Below are 20,415 nucleotides of genomic sequence, written 5' to 3'. Positions count from 1 at the left end.
CTGGATAAGAACATTTCCTACTTTGAAGCTGGCAACCTGGGTGCCTCACCCCAAATATGCAGGCTACACTGTTGGAAATTATACATTGGCATGCATCTAAAAATACATTGCACGCATTCTTCTGATTAAAAGGAAATCAGTTTCATTGATTAAATTGTGTAATACCATCAAACACAAAAGATTAATGTATTTCCTTGTAATCTTTTTAAATGATTATGTGTGTTGAAGACACATAAGCCAGAAATAACTTCTGAGTCTTGTGATGAATTACACATAACCAAAATTAAAATATTTATGTTTCAGGTGGCTGAACTTGTAACCAGTGAGTTCTTTGAACAAGGAGATCGGGAGAGATCAGAACTCAAACTCACTCCTTCAGTAAGTTCATCCTTTTATTATGACATGTTTACTCTTTTGAACATCATTTTTTAAAATGACTCCAAATCATAACTTGAAAGTGGGAAAGGCTGAGAATGGATTTAAGGAAGCACTCCTGAATGTTTACAACTTTAATTAAACTTAGATGCTCAGCACTCTTATTCCCAGGTTTCTGCTTAAGAGTGATGAGCTCCTTAACAAGAATTTCCTGAGCACCCACAGGGGGACAAGTAGGAACAAGGGGGGATTTGCAGAGTGGCATTTGAATAACTCAAAGCCCGTGCTGGCATTTCAGATGTTGTCAATGGATACTTTGAAATAGAAATACAGAAAATAATATTAAAGGCAAGCTGTTCAGATTTGAGGAGTTAGAACAGACAGCTGCCAGAAGTAGTGGAGAGTCTTAGATTTTATTTTCCAATTTTGAACATTCTAAAATCTCTGAAGCAAATCCTTACCAGTCTCTGTTTCTTACCTTGTTTGCAAAATGAAAAGTTTCACCTGAGGAACTGGGTTCTACTGATTGCAGTGCTGTTTACTTGGGATTCGTCCATTGAAATATTTGTAAATGCTTACTGTAGGCTCAGGATGATGCTGTTTTAACTCATCAGGATGCTAAAGGTATAAATGACTTCGTCACTACCCTCAAGAAGGGAGCAGCTTCTTTATTTTTAATGAAAGGTTAGCTAAAAACCCAACGACTCTAAGAATAGTGCAAAGTATTTTAATGCCTGGTACAGCACAGTACATTCAACGAAGTTCAAGAAATGTGTCAGTTGATATGAGTATTCAAAGCAACTGAGTTTTGAACATTGGGAGATACTTATAAGAGCTTTACATTTTAAGACACCTTTCTTTGCTGATATTTAAAAGCTCAGAAAAGTAGCAGAACTAGCTCCTACCTTAGTTTCACCTATTTGAAGCCAGAACTGACAGTCTTACTAATTTTGACTATTCTTAATTTGTTGCTTACCTATGAAAGGTCAGAAGACTCCATAGGTTATAACACTCCCCGATTATTTTAGTTTCCAAAGCCACATCTGTACTGTTTTCAAAACATGCCTTTATTCTTTTTTGGTGGTGTCACCAAATTTGGTTATAAAAATAAAGATACTAGATTGGAATACATAGTTAATGTGTAAAACCTAGTCCAAACAAATTTATCTCAGCTATCTATTTTCAAACAAAAGTTTTTCCTTTCTTTAAAAAGTTATTTCAGAGGCATCCTCAGAAGGGTTTACCATGCGGCAATACTACAGGTCATTTAATTAAATGGAAAAAAAATGTGAGTCAGTTGCCAGCATTGGTGAGCTGGCACGTGCAGTGGCTCAGCACTGAGAGCCTTTGTCTGCAGGCTCAGGTAAGGCAGGCGTATGTTTTTTGAAGACATAAATGAAACTGATTTTGCGATGGAAGATAGGTCTAAATGCTACTCTCTCCTCACAAAGGTCACTTAACACAGCTGATGACTGGATCCTGGCTGCTGTGGCAGAGGTATCCCTTATTAGTCCTCCTTCAAAAATGTGGAGAAATGCATGCACCCAGAGCCTACACCTACTGTGTCCATTATTCTTTGCTATTTAGGGAGAAAATTGTCCAGGAGCCACCTTGAGGTGTCATAGCTCTAACTTGATGAAGATGAAGGCTCATCTAGACAACAGACTGAGGGTTAATAGTAGAATCAGTGAGTCAGTGAATAGGATATGCTTGAGCACTTCCGGGTACCAAGCATGAAGCTGGACACTGTGCATCCAGCCATAAGCATGGCACCATCTTCCTCACCCTCAGAAAGCTTGTTAACTAGTGGGAAATAGAGACCTATTAAAGAACTAATCACTAGTAATCAATTCCATGATGCCAAATGCTATAAAGGGAAAGCACGGGACAGTGTGTTCTCTCACACGTTTCCACTCATCAGACATTTATGAAGAAGTGATTGGTCCAGAAGTGAACCCTTACAGTTATGGTGAACTTTTTGACAAGGGTGTCAAAACAATGCAATGGGGAAAAAAATAGTCTTTTCACCAAATGTTGCAGGGGCTACGGGATATCATATCCAAATGAATTTGGAACCCTATCTCTCATCATACCCCAAAATAACCTCAAAATGGATCATGGACATGAATGTTGGAGCTAAAACTATAAAACGTTTAGAAGAAGACAAGGTATAAATCTTCTGGATTGGATTTGGCCATGATGTCTTATATATGATACCAAAAGCACAAGAGACAAAAAATAAAATACATAAATTAGACTTCATAAAAATTGAAAACTGTGTGTGTCAAAGGACACTATTAAGAAACTAAAAAGACAACCCAGAATGGGAGAAATTATTTGCAAATCATATACCTGATATCGGCCTAGTATCTAGAATATATAAAAACCGATTACAACTTACCATAAAAAGTCAAATAACCCAATTTTTAAAATGGACAAAGGCTCTGAATAGACATTTCTCCGAAGAAGATATATGTAAATGGCCAATAAGCACATGAAAAGAGGCTCAAAATCATTAGTACCTGGGTAATAAGAATTAAAAGTATAGTGCGATACCACCTTGCACCCACTAAGATGGCTATAAACAAAAAGTTAGACAGTAGCAAGAGTTAGCAAGGACGTGGAGAAATTGGAACTTTATCCATTGCTGATGGGAATGTAAAATGATGCAGCTGCTTTGGAAAACATTAAACATTAGAGTTGCCATAGCAAAGGGCCCAGCAATTCTACCTCTAGGTGTATCCCCAAGAGAAATGAAAACATATATCCAAACAAAAACTTGTACATGAATGTTCATAGCAGCATTATTCATAATAGCCAAAAAGTGGAAACAACCCAAATGCCCATCAATTGATGAACCTGTAAATAATATATGGTTTATCTGTACAATGGAATATCATTTGGCAATAAAAATAAAGTGCTGATGCATAGTATGGGAATAAACCTTGAAAACATTATGCTAAGTGAAAGAAGCCAGTCACAGAAGACCACATAGCATATGATTCCATTTATATGAAATGTGCAGAATAGGCAAATCTATAGAGACAGAAAGTAGATTAGTGGCTGCCCAAGGCTGGGGTGTTGTGGGGAGGATGAGGGGTGACTGTTCATAGGTATGGGATTTCTTTTTAGGGTGATAAAAGTGTTCTGAAATTGACTGTTAATAGCTGTACAACTAATTGTGAATATACTAAAAACCACTGAATTTTAAAAAAGGTAATTATACTATGCACCAGAAACAGAGTAATTAAATAAGAAAATTGCACATAACAATGAGAGCTGTAGAGAAGGTAAAACAGAATAATATTTTTTAAAGGAACATTGTGGACCAAGACTCATGCAGTTCCCCAAGAACCATCCCTTTTTCCAGCACATTTCACAGCCCTCTCCAAATTATAGTCCTCTTTCCTAATATTTAACATTTCACATTGCAAGACAAGGACGTGTGGAGCCTGCGGGAGTCAGTGACCTTCTCCATAATTTGCAGATATTTTCCTCAGCAGTGCCCTTCTGCCTTCTCATGAGCCTTGGCAGCTAGTGATTTCTGCCCCACCCACACCACCCTTTTTCATAAGACTGAAGGCTGCAGGATTTTTCAGCATCTCTGGACCAAGGGGATGCCTTGCATCTGCCTTCAGGACGTATGTGAAAGCCAGAATGAGGTGGATGGCACATTTTGTATAGAAGAAAGACCATAAGGCAGGGCAAGGTCAGTGGTTTCTTAGACCCTGGCCTTAGTCCTTAAGAACAAAGGGAGGGGCAATTTTCAGTGGCAGTATTTGTTCAAGGAATCCATTTTAGCCCTCTGATAGTAATGGATTGTTTCCCTTTTTATGTCTCCCCAACAGAACTATGTCACTTCCTTTTCTCAAAAATATACCTAAATTTTCCAAACATTCAAATATTATAAAGTTTAAAGGCTGGGAATAAGGAGAGATGGGCACCTTCCACCATCATCTATCCAGTGATTGATAAAAAATTAGGAACTTATTCATGACATATAGAACCTTATTGAAAAACACACAGAATTGCCAAACCAACACCCCACCCTGAAAAAGTAATACAAGTAGTTTATTTTTAAAATGAGATTGCTTTTAAGGATCTTTTCTAACCTATCCCACGCTCTTTCACCATAAAAATAAAAACCTGCATTATTTTTCTGGCACTAAAACATTGGCTTGAACCCAATCCCCAGTGACCTGATGGCTTGATTTAGTGGCAGTTACCTATATCTGAAGACAGATTTTGTCCCCAAGGAGTTGTGTGCTATAAAGTTCAAGTAAGTTCGCTTACAAGTCTCATAAAAAGAGGTGAAAATCCTTTATTTCTCATCATAGATAAAGGAAAAGAAAGTACGTGTAGAAATTGATTGTGATTTGTGAAGTGTTCAGTTAGTAACATTTGGATCATTGCGGCAAAATGTTAGATAAAGCACCTGTGGGGGCAGAGCCCCAGAAAGAAGTTTCCAGGCTCTCGGCCTCACATAGACAGGTGCTGGCTCAGGTAGTAAATGGCCATTAACTGTGATTGAATGGCCATCAGCTGTGGCTAGTTGGCCGTCAGCTGTAACCAGTGAGCCATTGGCCACTAATATAACTGCTGTGGCTACGCTAGCAGAAAGAGAGAGAATGGGGGCTAGCAAGAAGATGGCGGCTGGGCTGGCAAGCGTGGATGGTGGTTTGCGGACAGTGTGGATCCAGCCTCCAGTGAGAGTATAGTGCCGCCAGAGAGAATATAGTGGTATGACTCCCCTACCTATGGCTCCGTGGGTGTTCCTTTTTGGCCTCACCATATCCTGCGTTCTTATGTGGGGAGTGGGACCAGAGACCCCGCAGGCCGCCCCGCACGACAAATGGCGCAGCGAGCAGGGTCTCCCGCACGACACACCTGTAAAACACTTCAGTGTATTAAAGCAAGTTTCTTCTCCATTCTAGGCTATTTTTGATCGGAACCGGAAAGATGAACTACCGCGGTTGCAGCTGGAGTGGATTGATAGCATCTGCATGCCTCTGTATCAGGTACTCATTCGTGATTGGGGAGGGGCTGTGCGTCCTGACTGAGCCAGAAGACTGTACGTACCATATTGTCAGAAGCGTTAGTAGGAGACCCTTCCTGGTGTATATATTTCTAAGAACTATGGTTACAGCTTCTCTTTTCTCAGGTTCCTGACCACTCCCTAGGAAAAGTTGGTCCTAGAAGGTTTGAGACCTGAGTTCTCTTCCTACCATGTTTCCCCGAAAATAAGACCTAGGTGGACAATCAGCTCTAATGCATCTTTTTGAGCAAAAATTAATATAAGACCTGGTCTTATTTTACTATAAGACCCGGTCTTGTAGAGTAGAGTAGAGTAGAGTACCGGGCACAGCACAGCACAGCACAGCACCGGGTCTTATATTAATTTTTGCTCCAAAAGATGCATTAGAGCTGATTGTCTGGTGAGGTCCTCTTTTCAGGGAAACACGGTAGGACATAATCACCATGGGCCTCAACACCCTCAACTATAAGTTAGGGATCATAATGTTTTTCTCAGTGTTTCCCAAACTGTGGCCCATGGTACACAAGTATCCAGCCTCAGCCTAATAGGCCCTTTCTCTTCAAAAAGGGCCCTCAGGCCTGATAACTAGGTAAACTCCACTGCACATCAAAATAATGAATGAAGACTCAGAGAAGTCCTTCAGGAAAGAAATATGTTAAACCTTGATTAACTCTGAATTTCTCAAACATTTGACCATTTTTTCCATTTTTTCTTTTATTAATATCGTGAGATACACAAGGGTTCCATGAATCATGGCTTTCTGTTCAGACCCCACGGTCTGGGCCACGGAGTTTTGAGAAGCACATTCCACCTTAAAAACCTGCCTCTCTGAGATGCAGGTGACAAACACCGACCACTGAGACCACTGACTTCTGAGCAAAAGATGCACTAATCGTTTCTAGCTCTGCTGCCTGGTGTTCGGGAAGGCTCCTGGCAAAGAGACAAGTGTCATCAGCTTTGAATGTTCACACTCCACTTTTTGAGTATAGTTTAGGGCTGGCACCAGTTAACTCTAACAGTTTAGTGTACATTGGCTTTTCATTCTACTTCTAAGCATTTGCTTTCATGTGTAAAACCTGGCGAGTTCTTTACCCCCCACCTAGCTCAATCAGACTGAACTTCTTTTCTAACTTCAAATGAGAAACACACGCAGGGAAAGTAAAACCGCTTTACTTTCTCACTCTGTGTAACTCCATTAAAAACACAGTATTGTTTTTTAAGGACCTCACCACCATTAAGTTTCAGGCTTATCTACCACTTCGTTTTCAGTACTTTTAGGAAGTGCTGAGCCCTGTCACATTACCCTAACATAGTAAAAGCTTTAGAATACTTTCTTGAAGATGGAAATGTAACGTTTAATGATTATAAATAACAAAAGTAAATTCATGTTTTGTTCTATGTTATCCATTAAATACATGATAGTATAAAATCAAAGTTTAAAATAATCCAAAGTAGATTATTTCAGTTATGAATGGAATAGAATGTTCTTTTATTTAATAATGAAAGGTCAGATGGAAAAAAATCAAGAATTATGTACCTTTTATTCTAAGAGGACCCTCAACTCTCTTTGATTCCTTTTTGCTCCTCCATCCTCAATCCTTTCGTGTCTCTGAATAAGATGAGCCCCCATGTGTAAAGCCCATCACTGTTGGGTCAAGTGTATTTTCCTTTGCTAAATTGACCTTGACAATATATGTTGAATTATTTTTTTTGTGTTATTCAGTTTCATGTGCACATACGGGCAATAAATGGAATGAATAAATTATTCTTTCAATTAATAAATTCCTTCTGTGTGGGTAAAGCTTAGGAGGATGAAGACATGTAGGTGTGGAGCTGATAAATTTTTGCTACTAGTTTGCAAAGCTACCTTGGAATGAACCAAAAAGTCAACAGAACCTTCCTATGTGATTTCAGGAAATGCTGGAAAGGACTCTCATGTGCTTTTCCATGTTAATGAACTTGTTTCATTACTGACTCATAATCATTTTGGCTTATAGTTCTTAGTGAATACTTTGAAAGCTTCCGGTTAAAACGAAGTTACTTGGATTTAAACTGAAAATGGCAATTTCCAGAATTTAGGGAGTACCACATCACATTATCTATCATTCCTCACTTTTCACATCTGTTTTACTTTACTATTTATCTGTAATGTTAGATACACCTGCTATTTTTATCCACAGGAAATTAATATAGAGAAATGTTAAGTGACACTCCCACCAAATTAGAGTTGTGTGTGTCTCACTCACCTGGGGCTTTGGTTTTGGTGTGATGGCCTTTCTACTGCCCCATTCCACTTCTGCTCATTCGTTCTGCTAGTTTTTTCTTACCAAACTAAGTGGGGAGAGTCATTACACTCTAACGAGGAATGTGGAAAGAGCTGTGTATAAAAGTGCATATTTACACCTGCTGCTGTATCTTCTTGGTTAACAAAGCATGAAAATCATGTTCTTTTTCAAATTCCTTATCATCACTCATTTTTAGAAACTTTCTCATGGCTTTCATTTGTAAATTCTTTATAAGGTTGTGAAGCCAACATTTCAAAAAGCCCGCAAACTGAAACTTTGTAGAGTGATTTTAAATATCCTCTCTAAATTGGGTCCCTATTTTGTTCCATCTCATGCAGTGGGTTTTTCCTTATTGCACATGAACTGTTGGTGCGTCAGGACTAAAATGGATTCAGTCAGTGGACAGGAATCACCATTAGTGCAAAGATAGAAAATATTGAGGAAATGACTCACCAAGCAAGGAAACTCACTGATGTGGCACTAGTCACAGAAGCAAAATGTCTGCAGGAACTCGGGCAGCTGTTAAAAGGCCAGTTTGGGGTTTTGAACATGAAAGTGCAATAATAAAGAGTCTGAGAGGATTGAAGGCAAATGGGAAAGTATGCAGGTGGCAGGAATTCCAAATGTGATTGATCTGAAATGGCATGGCCTGAATCATAGAGCATAAAAATTCACCATGGTCTTGATAAGTCAGTCTGGGCACAGAGCAAGAGGATATAGAATAGTACAGCTGAGACAAAGAATGTCAGTGTTAATGGCCAGGGTCCTGACCTGAAGGTGGGCCGGTTTGGGTGGCAGGAAACCTCATGTAGAGCCTCAGGTTACTTACACAGTGAGCTGGAATCCCCTTGCAGGAGGGTCTGTGTGGAGAGATGCAGTCAGGCGGATAGCGACCATGGAGGCTGGGTGCCTTGTAAGGCAGAACCAGAGTTTGGTGGGGGAGGGTGTAGCTGCAGCTGGGCAATGGGTACAAATATGGTTTTCAGACAGCTTTTCACTTCATTGACTTCACAGGGCAACTCGGTTTTACTTGCTGGTGCTGAAGGGGTCTTGCTTGTCAAATATCAAAATAGATCATGTGCTGTCTGCTTGAGCTCCAGGTTGCTGAGGTTTGTCTCTCCCCCAAGCAAAGGCTAAAGACAATAGCTGCTCTTGGGTGCCTGAAGGGCTACTATTTGTGTGCTGAGGTGGGAACTCACAAAAAGTATACTGGTTCATTGTGGGTGCCCTTTACATTTAAAATTGAAACTCTCATCTGTGGGACCACTTCAGTTTCCAACCGATTTGTATGTTGAGGTAAAACAACAAGAACCCTTTCTCCCCCAAAATCTGCTCATTAGGAAGTGACTTCAGTAATTGAGCGATTGACTGAAATTCATTGACAAAATAATACGTAAAAATATAGAAAGAAAGCAGTGGGAAAGGAAGGACCCTGTAAAGAACCGTCCCAGATACAGATAGTTACGTAATACGACATGTTTATATGTGAGTATGTGATTCTTTAACACTTGCTCATCTTTTTAATCTTAAGCTTCCAAACTTTTCTTAAAAAAAAAAAAAAAGAAAGAAAGTAGTCCTAATAGGCAGAAGTCATGATTTATCTGTGACAGCATTTTAATCAGGAAGCATATAGGGAGCCCAGAGTGGGCAGGGAACCAGCAAAGCGTGTTCCCCCAGAGAGGACGAATGGCTGCTTAGTTAGCTCTGTCCTAGCAGGGTATCTGGGAGGAATACATTGACATCTGATTCCCGTGCTTTCTGCTGTCTTTGCCCCCTGCTGGGGGCCCATTAGCCTGCTGCTCAACGTCTTTAGTGAGAGAAAAAATAGAAAAGAAAAAGAAAGAATTAAAGGGGAAAAAAAGACACCATCAAACTTCAAAATCATTGCTGTGCCAGCCTTAGGGATAAACAGAAAGCTGATGTCGCAGCCTCACACTGGGCAGCTCTGCGCAGGAGCGAGCTATGTTTTTGCCCTTTATTTTCATTCTCAACTTAATCAAACCTCACCGTACCTAGAATGTCAATGACGCACAGAGGCATTCTAAATCTTCTGTTTGTTAAGGATTGAGGGATTTAATTTTTCTCTGAACATCATATTTTCAGCTCATGCCAAACTGGCGCTTGATTTTGGAGTGGGTTTTTCTCACAGATTATGCAAAAGCGCTTGACTTGGACGGGATCTGGCCAGCGTAATTGTCTCTCCATTAAAAAAAGGAAAAGTTTGACAAGAGTCTTGCCCCTTTATAAAAATGTCATGGGCCTTCTGCAAGGCAGGGCTTCTAATGTTACAATTATAGGAACTTGACTTTTTTTCTGCCTTCAGTTGTAATGGTTGTTATAGAAAACATGTTCCACCTGATGCAATTATTAATATGCTCTCTGGAAAAGGGGGAGAAAAAGCTTTAAAATGTAGTTGGAATTGTAGAACCTGGGAGTTAGAATTGATAAACTGAAAAGAAGGGTGTAAGATGCTACTCCAAGACAATTTTTCTGGATTTCAGTAAATGTACCTGAAAAATAACTCAGTGTTCCACAGATGGTTCATGTGTCCAGTTTTTTTAAAAAAAGAATAAGTAATGAACTACTGGGTAGCTAGTTAGAATATAAGATCATATCCTTTTAAAAGCCTACGAGGAATGGGATGTGAGTAGGGAAAAGAACAATTTTGTCAGATGCTTAAAAAAATGGATACCATCCAAGTTAGTATCCTATAAATGTTTTCCGTATGACATTTAGCATTCTTATGAATGAGACGAAAAAATAGTTGCAGCTAATTTCTTATCCTTACAAAGCAGGGACATATATGGAATGATCTCATATATAGCTCAGAACACTCAAGAAAAAATGAAGGAAGAAAGGGGGAGTTGGGAGGAAGCCAACTGAGTTAAAGGGTCGGGAGCCACAGGCATCACCATTGCAGCAGAACGAAAACACAGCGGTTTAGTATTTTTAAGATATTGACCTTGTTACTTGTACTATACCCAAATCTGAGTGCTGATAGCCAACGCTGTTTAAGTTTGAAGTAAACATTCAAAATTTTCTATGTACTATTAGTCAAATATGAATGGAAGAAAAATACAAACATTCAAGTGTCAACTTCATATAGTTTATAGGCTACAGTCTGTCTCCCGAACTTTCACCAAAATGATCTTCCTTAAAAAAAAAAAAAATGGATCATGGCATCCCCCTGCTTAAAAACCTCAGGTTACTAGCACCATCTATAAGATACCTTCCGGATCCCTTAGTTTAGCCTTCCAGGGCCCCCTTGTACGAGGCCGCTGCCTCCCCACTTCCTCACCCATGCACCCTTGGCCCCAAAGCACAGGACCCTCTCACCCTTTTGTGGGTCTTCCCTTGCCTTTGGGAAACCTCCCTCCCTCTTCTTTCTGCCTGAAAGACAGCAGCCCAAACTCTAATCTCTCCCGTTAAGGCTTTACGCCCCCTCAACACTTCTAAGGCCCCCTATCCATCTCTTCATAATCACACGCAGTACTCTGTACGGTGATTATCTTTCTGTGTGTCAGTCTCTTTTCCACCTCAGACTAGTTTCTTGGGACCATCATACGCCTGGTACCTACCACGGTGCCTAGCATATTCGAACTGCTCAGTAAGCGTGTGTTGAACAAATGAATGGAGAAACAGAAGAGTGACTGATGGGATGCAATACCGTAGAATTAATTATAAGCAGTGGAATGAATGTATGAAGCTGGGTTATAAGGTCATTTTAAATTATCATCTATAAATATATAAAACCTTTCATCAGAGTATATGTGCTGTTATATTTCTGCCCATAATCTGAAGTATATGGTCTATGATATCTTTTTTAGAAAGTGGTTTAGTTCTCATCGTGGGTGAATTGGCCCTTAATTCTAATGTAAAAGACCAGTTTATAGCCATGAATTTTTCAGGGCTTTTACTTTCTCAACTACAAAATACATGAAAATTTCTTGTATTCAGCATTACCAGAAAGTGTAGTCTTCTAGTTGTTTTAATACCGAAGTTGATAGAGAGAGCTATCACTCACACATAGATTTCAAGAAATTATATTGTGTACATGATTTCAAGAAATTATAATACAATCAAGCACACCAAGTTTATCATGATTAAAATTAATCTTTCTTTGACTTAGAAGACTTTTCAGATCCCACAGTACCTAACAGTTATCAATACAAACATCAAATAATAATGTGCTATGTAGGACGAAGTGCTGAATAGCAAAGAGGACTCATTAACAGAACAGCACTGAGGTTCACGCCACTTCCTGCTGAGTGTCAGGCAAAGGCATCTCCCACCCTTAGCTACATCTCAGAGTTCTTCCTGAATACCTGACATACCAGGATGTTTAATTTTGTAGTGAATTTTCCACCTCCAAATAATGTTTTCCTTTATAAAGCAACCAGCTCTATGTACATCTCTAATAAATAACACGGACTTTAGTTTTATTTCATGCAAGTGAAAAGAAAGAAAAAAAATTTCTTCTTTATATAGTAGCACTTAATCCATTCCTACTCAAATGCATTTTATGAGCTCAAAACTTACATCATGAATCCATATTAAAATGCTGGACTCTGGTAAAAAAAAAAAAAATGATAATATACTCCATACATACTATGGCCTTTGAAGGTAGAATTCAAGGTAAGATCTACTTCTCCTTATCCAGCTGACCAGCATAAATAACTCTTTTTAAAAGTGTTTCTGGTTTGGAATTATGAAACAACGAATCACTTAACCCCAAGTCCATACAAGGCTTGGAATGTTGTCTTCAGTTACTTTCCAGTACTTCTAGAAGGCATATTTTAGAAGCTAATGTACCTCTTCTTCATGGTGCTTTCTTCTTTGACTCTCTTCAGAAAAAACAGGGAGGAAAGGAGGGAGGAAGGAAGGGAGATAGAAGCAGAAAATTGCATTTTTTTTTTTCTTTAACCAAGATGTGAATTCAGGCCTCTTTCAAAGATTGTTTTTGCAAAGTAAGTGCCTCTTCAAAATTTCTGCACATTTGAAGGGTCAGTGTGATTTGAGCTCCTGGGAAGTGAAGCATGAGATAAAGAAAGCATTCTGATTGTTACTGCAGAATAATCTGTACCATTCTAAATATTTTCTAAGAGAATTCAAGGCGGCACTACCTGAATCCTCAGTTGTCACCACTCTTATATTTAATTATCTGAGCTGCAGCGTTAAAAATATTAAATAAATCACTCAAGTCACATTGCCTCCTTTTATAGCAAGCAGACACTATACAGCAATGTGATCAGAGAGAGCCCCCCACCTCATGCAACGACCAGTGTGGTAGTCCAACAGCTGAGTCTGTTAGCCAGAGTCTCAAACAATATTAGAGGCTCTGTCAGACTGAAGTTTTGGAAAAGAAGTTCAGGATCAGAGTCCTACAGACACAAGGATATCTTTATGCATACTTTTTCAGTAAGCAGACATTTATTGAATACTGTTTGTCACTGGATAAGGGCTTAAATTTTAAAACGTGCAAGGTGCTTTTACATACAGAATTAAATTTGACCCTAACTCTGTAAAGGAAGAAAATACTGATTCTGAATCCTGTAATATCTAACGACCTAAGTTTTACACACGAGGAAACTGAAACCCAAAGGGGCTAATGGACTTATTTAGAGTGAAGCCGTTAATATAGAGCCAGAATTTCAAAGCCTAGTCCTCTCGGTCTTACTTTGCTGCTTTTTTCCTCTCCACTGTCCTAAGAAAGTGAAAGACGATTTCATTTTGTCCAGCAGTGTTCTTCCTTTTTAAACCTCCCATTTACAAAATAAAACTAAAAATCCTTCTGGGAGAAGGATACAGGGACCCTCAAGAGGAGAGATTCTAGGGAGAGCAGTTCCTAGAGGACTGAATGGGCTAATAGACTCTGTTTAGCTGGTTACTATAGAAAACTTTCTCAGAAATATTTTATGTCAAGTTTTCCTTGATCTAGCACTTTTACCTGTAAAGTGGGTTGATGTTGCCAATACAACTTCAGTAGTTTATTTCCTCGTCCTCCTGAGAATTCCATTAATATAATAATAAAGGAATTTTTTAAAAGACAGACTTTCTTGGGCAATGGGAAGAGGCCGAAAGAATTCTGAAGAGCTTGATAGAAAAAACCTAGATTGCCTCGAACAGACTAGGCTATTAGGAGAAACAGGGACCTCACATTCTCCTAATCCTACAATGCCCCTTCATGCTATTATTCACATGCAAACATATCTTTACCCAGATACGCTAATGTGTTCTGCTCTGATCACTTAACATCAAGTTCATAACATTGCTAACATAATTTTCATATTATCCTTTGAAACAGCAGCCAAGTATTCCTATCAGTTGACTTGCATTTATTCATTCATTCCCTACTTTTCCCTTTTCATTTTTTTTCTTTTCTTTTTCTTTTCTTCTTCTTTTTTTTTTTTTTTTCTAATAGAGATAATTCTGAAATGAACTGAACACCTTTGGTCAACGTTTTATTTACTTATTTAATACTATTAAGTGTGATTGGAAATAATGAAGTTGCATTTCCTTAAAAAAAAAAAGATGGAAACTCTCAAGAACAACAGAATGTAAGAGGAGATAAGATATCCTCAAGTCTTGGAAGGTGTAAAGGAAGTAACTTCCCAGAAAGAGTGCAGAAGGGGACACCAACAGCAAGTGAGCAGATTTGTCTTTTAAAAGGAACTCCTGAGAGGCTGAGGACTCGGAGGGGCCAAGTCCAGCCAAGAGGGGGTGTATTAGTTTCCCAGGGCTGCCTAACAAAATACAAAGTGGCTTAAAACAACAGAAATCTATTCTCTGAGAGATTTGGAGGCTAGACCTCTGAAATGAAGGTGTGACAGGGTTGGGTCCTACTGGAGGCTCTGAGAGGTAATCCGTTCCATTCCTCTTTCCTAGCTTCAGGTGGTTGCCAGCAATCCTTGGCATTCCTTGGCTCATAGATGTATCACTAATTTCTACCTCTGTCTTCACGTGTTCCTCTGTCTTTACATGGTCTTCTTATAAGGACACTAGCCATTGGATTTAAAGCACACTCTAATCAGATATGACCTCATCTTAACTTGATTACATCCCAGAATACCCTATTTCCAAATAAGACCACATTCTCAGGTACCGGGGGTTAGGACCTCAGCATATCTTTTGGGGATGCAATTCGATTCATGACACTGAAGTTGAGAATTGAGCCTGGATACAAGAGGAAAGGCTGCAAGTCAGTAAAGGGGTCTTGGGGAATCTCCCACAACCCACACAGCCCGGTAGGTAAACAGTCTCTGCAACCACTGCCAAGGAGACTGGAGAGCTCTTCTATCGGAGCACTAATTGGGAGAACTCATGATTGAAATTAAAAGCCTGTGGACTGGCTTGACCTTCAGATACCCTCCTACTCTGTATGCAGGACACCAGTAGCCAGATACTCCCAGAAGCAGCGCAGTAGGATTTCTGGCTAGGAAAAACAATAGCCTCAGAGAAAAGAACTGCATGGACTTGCACGTGGGACTCTCTCCATGAAAGAGTCAACTCCCTGCAGGATGACCTTACATGAAATCCACCAGTCAATCACCACTTCTCCCACATCCCTCCCCACTTTACACACAGCCTTGAGTAAATCTTTCAGTGCCTTGCACTTAAAATATATGCAAACAGATGAGGGCCACGGATTGTTTGAGGGAAACCTGCCATATGAAGGAATGGAGGAAGTAAGTCAAAAAACAGGAAGGAAAAAGGAAGTCAGAGCACACAATAAAAGCAATACCACAAAACAACTTCAAGGAACCTCTAGTATCATCAAAAAGACAAGGAATATGTTATAAAACAAGACCAAATGCCTGTTGTTGTTTTTTTTCTTCTCTATTATTTTCTCCATTTCATGAATTTTGTCACTCCCCTAGGTCCCCTGTGCTGGAAGGGCTCTCCTGACTTGGTCTCCACAGCCAGTTGCCTCCACTCAGACCCTTGTCACTCTCAGTGGCCCCTCCCCAGTTTTACCCCTCAATCCTATTGTCTGCGCTAACACTAGAGTTATTTTCCGAAAGCAGATCTGAGTGTGGATCCTTCAGAGTCTCCCTCTCCATTTACTAGAGGAAATAACATCTAAGTTGGTACATTTGACCTTCCCTTGCTCACCTACTCTCCCTCCTTCCTTTGGACCCTCTGCTCTTGACATAACTGGCCACTCACTATTCCCTAAATTGCTGCTCTATTAGTATTCCAACCAGTTGTCTTGTCATCATTTACATAACTAATGTTTCACACCCCCATGCCTTTGCTCACAAGCTCTCTCTGCCAGGCTTGCCTTCCCCTCTTCTCCCCCAGAAAATCCTATTTCTACTTTAGGAACATGTTCAGATGTCCTGCAAAACCGTTCCTCACCCCCGGGAGATAGATATTCCAGCCTCTGGGACTCTCTGCATTTTCCCTTCTTAGCATTTTATACTTATTTGCATTCACTGTCTCTGTTAGTCAGCCCCACTAAGCGCCACAGCCCCCACCCTCATCCAAGCTGGAGCAGCGGTGTTTAAGTGGTTACTCAGCTGCTGGGAGACCCCTCGGGATTGCCTCAGCAAGACAGCCTGAGTTGTGTGTGACAGAAACAGAAAGGAGTGGGTTAGCACATTGCTGCTGGGAAGACTGCATTCCCTCCGCCTCTTGTACTTTCACTGTGCCCTGAAATAACCCACAATTCCTGAGTTGCCCTGTGGCAGGCGTTAGCATTTCTGTCTTTATTTCACAGTTGAGAAACCAGGGAGGTTATACTTGCTGCTCCGAAATGCCCCAGTGAGTCAGGGGGAGTTTCAGCATGGGAACCAATGCCTCCTACCAGCAAAGGGAGGGCTAAACTACAGAACCATAAAATAACAGAAAAGCAAGAAGTCCAAGCCCTTGACTTAATATGTCATCTATGATCTCACGGCTATACATGGTCTGAAAAGCTGGAAGATCTAAGGAGGAAAGGATAAAGAGAGAAACAGAGCCAGACGAAGAAGAGTCAGAGGAAAAGAGAAAACAGACCCAAGATGAGACGTAAGGGCTAAGTGTTTTTCAAAGCGTCCTCTTTCAAACCTTCCCTCCGAACTCATAAAACCTAAAGCTCATTATCCTCAGCTATCCTTTTACGGTGATCACCACTGGCTTGTAGGTTTGACTGAAAGCAACCCCACTCTGCTACCTTGTTACGGTCTCTGGCCTTTCAAAGTGACTTTCTTCTTGGAACAAATGGAACTGGTGGTAGTTAATATCAACCCTTCCCAGCCTCGGAACCTAAGGAGGATGAAGTACATGGAAACGCTTTCACTTTATATGTTAAAGCCCTCCATACAAGTGAGTCATTATTATTGTCATCGTCATTAATGTGCTCTCTAAGCTTCAGTGGCCTCTGTTAAAAATTTGGATAAAAGTAGCCAAACTGCCCTTCTGACGGTGATGTGGTGAGTCTGCAACATTTCTTGAGCCCTTACTATGTTCCAGGCTCCAGACTGACTTTCCACCATCTGATTTGATTCTTTTAGCAATATCAACTTAGATGCTCTTATTGTCCCCCTTTTTAGATGTGAAGACTGAGGCTAGTGAGTTTTCGGAACTTGCCCAAGAGTACACACATATTAAGTGACAGAACTTAGATTCTTTCTGCTTCCACATCTGGGCTCCTCACCAGTACAACCTACTGCCACCGGAGATAATGTATGTGTAGGCATTAGCATTATATAAATCTCATGTGCTTATTGAGTCACCTTAAACAGAAGCAGCATGCTGTTGTAGTCTGTCGTATAAAATGTTTAAGCAGAAGCGAACTGGCAGGTCATCTGTAGGTGAAGAAGCGAACCCTTGAAAGTTCACTCGATAGTGGCAAAGCTAGGTTGGGAACCAAGACTTCTGACTTTAATTTTAGAGTTTGTCCCAGTACGCCCTGGCATCTATGTATAAAATTTGAAACCTTTTGTCTCCAAGTTTTCAAAGCTATCTGGAAGGGACAAAACTTGAATGCACATTTCAAACAGAAAGCAGACTGAGTCAGGGAGTTGGTTTTGAAGGACAGCACGGTAAACCAAGATGCCTCCAAGAATGGGGGGAAATGGAATGAAAAGTCAGCAAACAAGGTAGAAAAGACAGCCCTGAGAGGGCCTGAGAAACTGAACAGAAAATCTGAAGGAAGATAAATGGATAATTTAACAGCCATTCAGTTTTTAAGAAAGACAAAGAATAAGCTACATTGCATCAGAAAAGGCCTAGAAATGATGATGGATGGGGCCCTTCAAATGAGTGGTGAACACAACAGAATCACAGTTGCCTGCACAATACCCAGCTGAGGGCAAATTTGAGGAACTAAATAAGGATACGAGACTGATACGGATTGAAGAGTTTTTCAAAATCTATTTAATGGCCAGGCAGGGGACATTGATCGCTTTTCGGAGGCAATGTTTAGGACCAGTGAGGTAGTCAGCCCTCATTTGGGATGTGGATGGGTGAGTGGGTGGGGGAGGGGTTTATACACATCGTAACAAACATTAAAGTACTAAAATAATCTTTTAATGATGGTGGTAAAGCACTACCTTATTTTGATCTTTATGAAATAAGCCATTTCTCCTTTGTATCCTTGTACCTGTAACCTTATTTAACTATGAACCATCAGATGACTTGTTATTTAATGATTCGAACACATGATCAAAGATTGCTAGTTCTTTTATCACATTAAACTTTTAAATAAAATATTTTATTGTTAAATAGTTTACACACACCCAGAGAACAGAATTCAAAAGGTGCAAAAGGCACAAAAGTATTAGAGAAAAGTTGTCTTTACTTAAGTTACTTTCCAGGCACTCAGTTCCTCTCCTTCAGGACAACCACTGTTAACCAATTTCTCCTGTGTCTAAAGACAATCTACATAACAGCATAAATACTGAGTGTTTTTACAGTTTTTGTACAGAAGGTTTACACTTTGTTTTATAGAGTATATATATATATATATGTGTGTTTATACTCACATTATGCTCACATACATATGTACATATACATGTATTTACACATGTATGTATACATGTATATGAATATAGACTATATCCCGCTCCATATCTTGTGTTTTTACACTTAGTATATTTGTGAGATCCTTCCTTTTCAGTCTCCATATAGCAACTGTCTCATTCTTTTTGATAGCTGCAAAGTATTAGATTTTTATAGATGAAGAATAAAGTATTTAACCAATAATTAATTATTTAATTATTTACAGACACTGGTGTTATTTCTAAGACTTTGCTATTGTAAACAATGTGCAATAAATATTCTTGTAAATGCAAGGATAGAAGTGGATTACTGGGCATTTCATATATGGACATTTGAAATTTTGATAGATATTGGCCAACTTTCCTTCTGTGGATTTTAATGAATTTCTGTTCCCACCAGCAACGTCTAAGCTGCCTATTTCTGCACACCCTAATTAACACGACGTTATCAAACTTCTTGAATTTTGCCAATAGGATAAGTGTAAAATCTGTCTTTGTAGTTTTAATTTGTATTTTCCGTATCATAAATGAGTCTGATCATATTTTTAGTATAGATTTATTTACTTAGGAGCTATTTGTTGTTGTTTTTTTGTAAACTTCACATTTTTGTCTATTTTTCTGTTGGGCTGGCGGTCTTTTCTTACTGATTTGTAGGAGATCACTATATGTTAAAGAAATAAATCTTCATCTGTAGCAAAAGTGGCAACTATTTTTCCCAACTTGTCATTTATCTTTTCATTATGTTTATGCTATACAGAAATACATTGATTTTACATAGTCAAATTCATGAATCCTTTCTTTTATAGCTTTTGGATTTTATGTCATACATAGAATGACTTTCCCATTCCAAAATCACAAAATTTTAAAAACTCTCAGAACTTATTTTCATATTTCATGGTTTCATTTTTTATATGTATATCTGTTATTCATTTGTCTTTGCTTTATTTTATTGGATGTACAGTACGAGGTCAGAATCCAACTTTAGCTTTTTTAGATCGCTACCCAGTTTTCCCATCAGGTTTTGGCTAATATTTTTCCTTATGATTTAAAATGTCATCTTTATCATATACTAAATTTCCCTTGAATTTAATTCTATTTTTACTCTTTGTATTCTGTTCTATTGATCTGCCTGCCTAGTCATACTATTATAATTAATATTGCTTTATAATATATTTTAATGACAAGCCTAGTTTCACCTTCCCCACCATTCTTTCAGTATTTTCTGGGTATTCTTGTTTAGTTTTCCATATAAACTTTGGAATTTAGTTCAAAAACAAATCTAGTGTGTGTTTTTACTCGAATGCTTATTTAATTTTAACTGGTCAATGTTTGAAAATTGAATTACTATAAAACTTCCCAACACTGAATAGACAGAAAATGTTGCCCATTAGGAAGTTTTTGTTCATACAGTTCTAATGTTCTCTTCCTTAAACTGCACCTCAAAAATGTAATAGAAAATATTCAGGATATTGGTCCTGCTGTCCCCACACATACAGACTTTTCCCGTATCTTAGTTAGCCTTTGGGTGTTAGCAATGCCATTAGAGAAAAGCCACAATAATAAACCCTCAACGAGGTCTTAGAGTAGACAGATTGGCCCTTTTATATGGACAAAGGGAAGGCCAGCTAATAATACCCCGTCCTCCTCATACACCCATGGTATATGTAAAATATTCCTTTCTTGGCTTTTCTTTCTCTCCAAAATCTCACTTTCTTTATTATATTGTAAAATTAAGAAA

General features: G+C 39.1%; 1 protein-coding gene across 3 annotated transcripts in view; it reads left to right on the top strand.

Annotated features, from left to right (window-relative positions):
- Positions 1-20,415, top strand: part of PDE11A (phosphodiesterase 11A) — a 324,817-nt gene that overhangs the window by 287,098 nt on the left and 17,304 nt on the right. For all 3 annotated transcript variants that reach the window (XM_019739325.2, XM_019739326.2, XM_074338486.1), the window contains 2 exons: positions 304-378; positions 5,310-5,393. In XM_019739325.2, coding sequence (XP_019594884.2) covers positions 304-378; positions 5,310-5,393 — 159 coding nt within the window. The remainder of the gene's footprint in view (positions 1-303; positions 379-5,309; positions 5,394-20,415) is intronic.

This window comes from Rhinolophus sinicus, linkage group LG01 (assembly GCF_036562045.2).
Source record: "Rhinolophus sinicus isolate RSC01 linkage group LG01, ASM3656204v1, whole genome shotgun sequence".
Taxonomy (NCBI): Eukaryota; Metazoa; Chordata; class Mammalia; order Chiroptera; family Rhinolophidae; genus Rhinolophus; species Rhinolophus sinicus.
The sequence above is the reverse complement of the archived record's forward strand: the minus strand, read 5'-3'. Positions and strand labels throughout refer to the sequence as shown.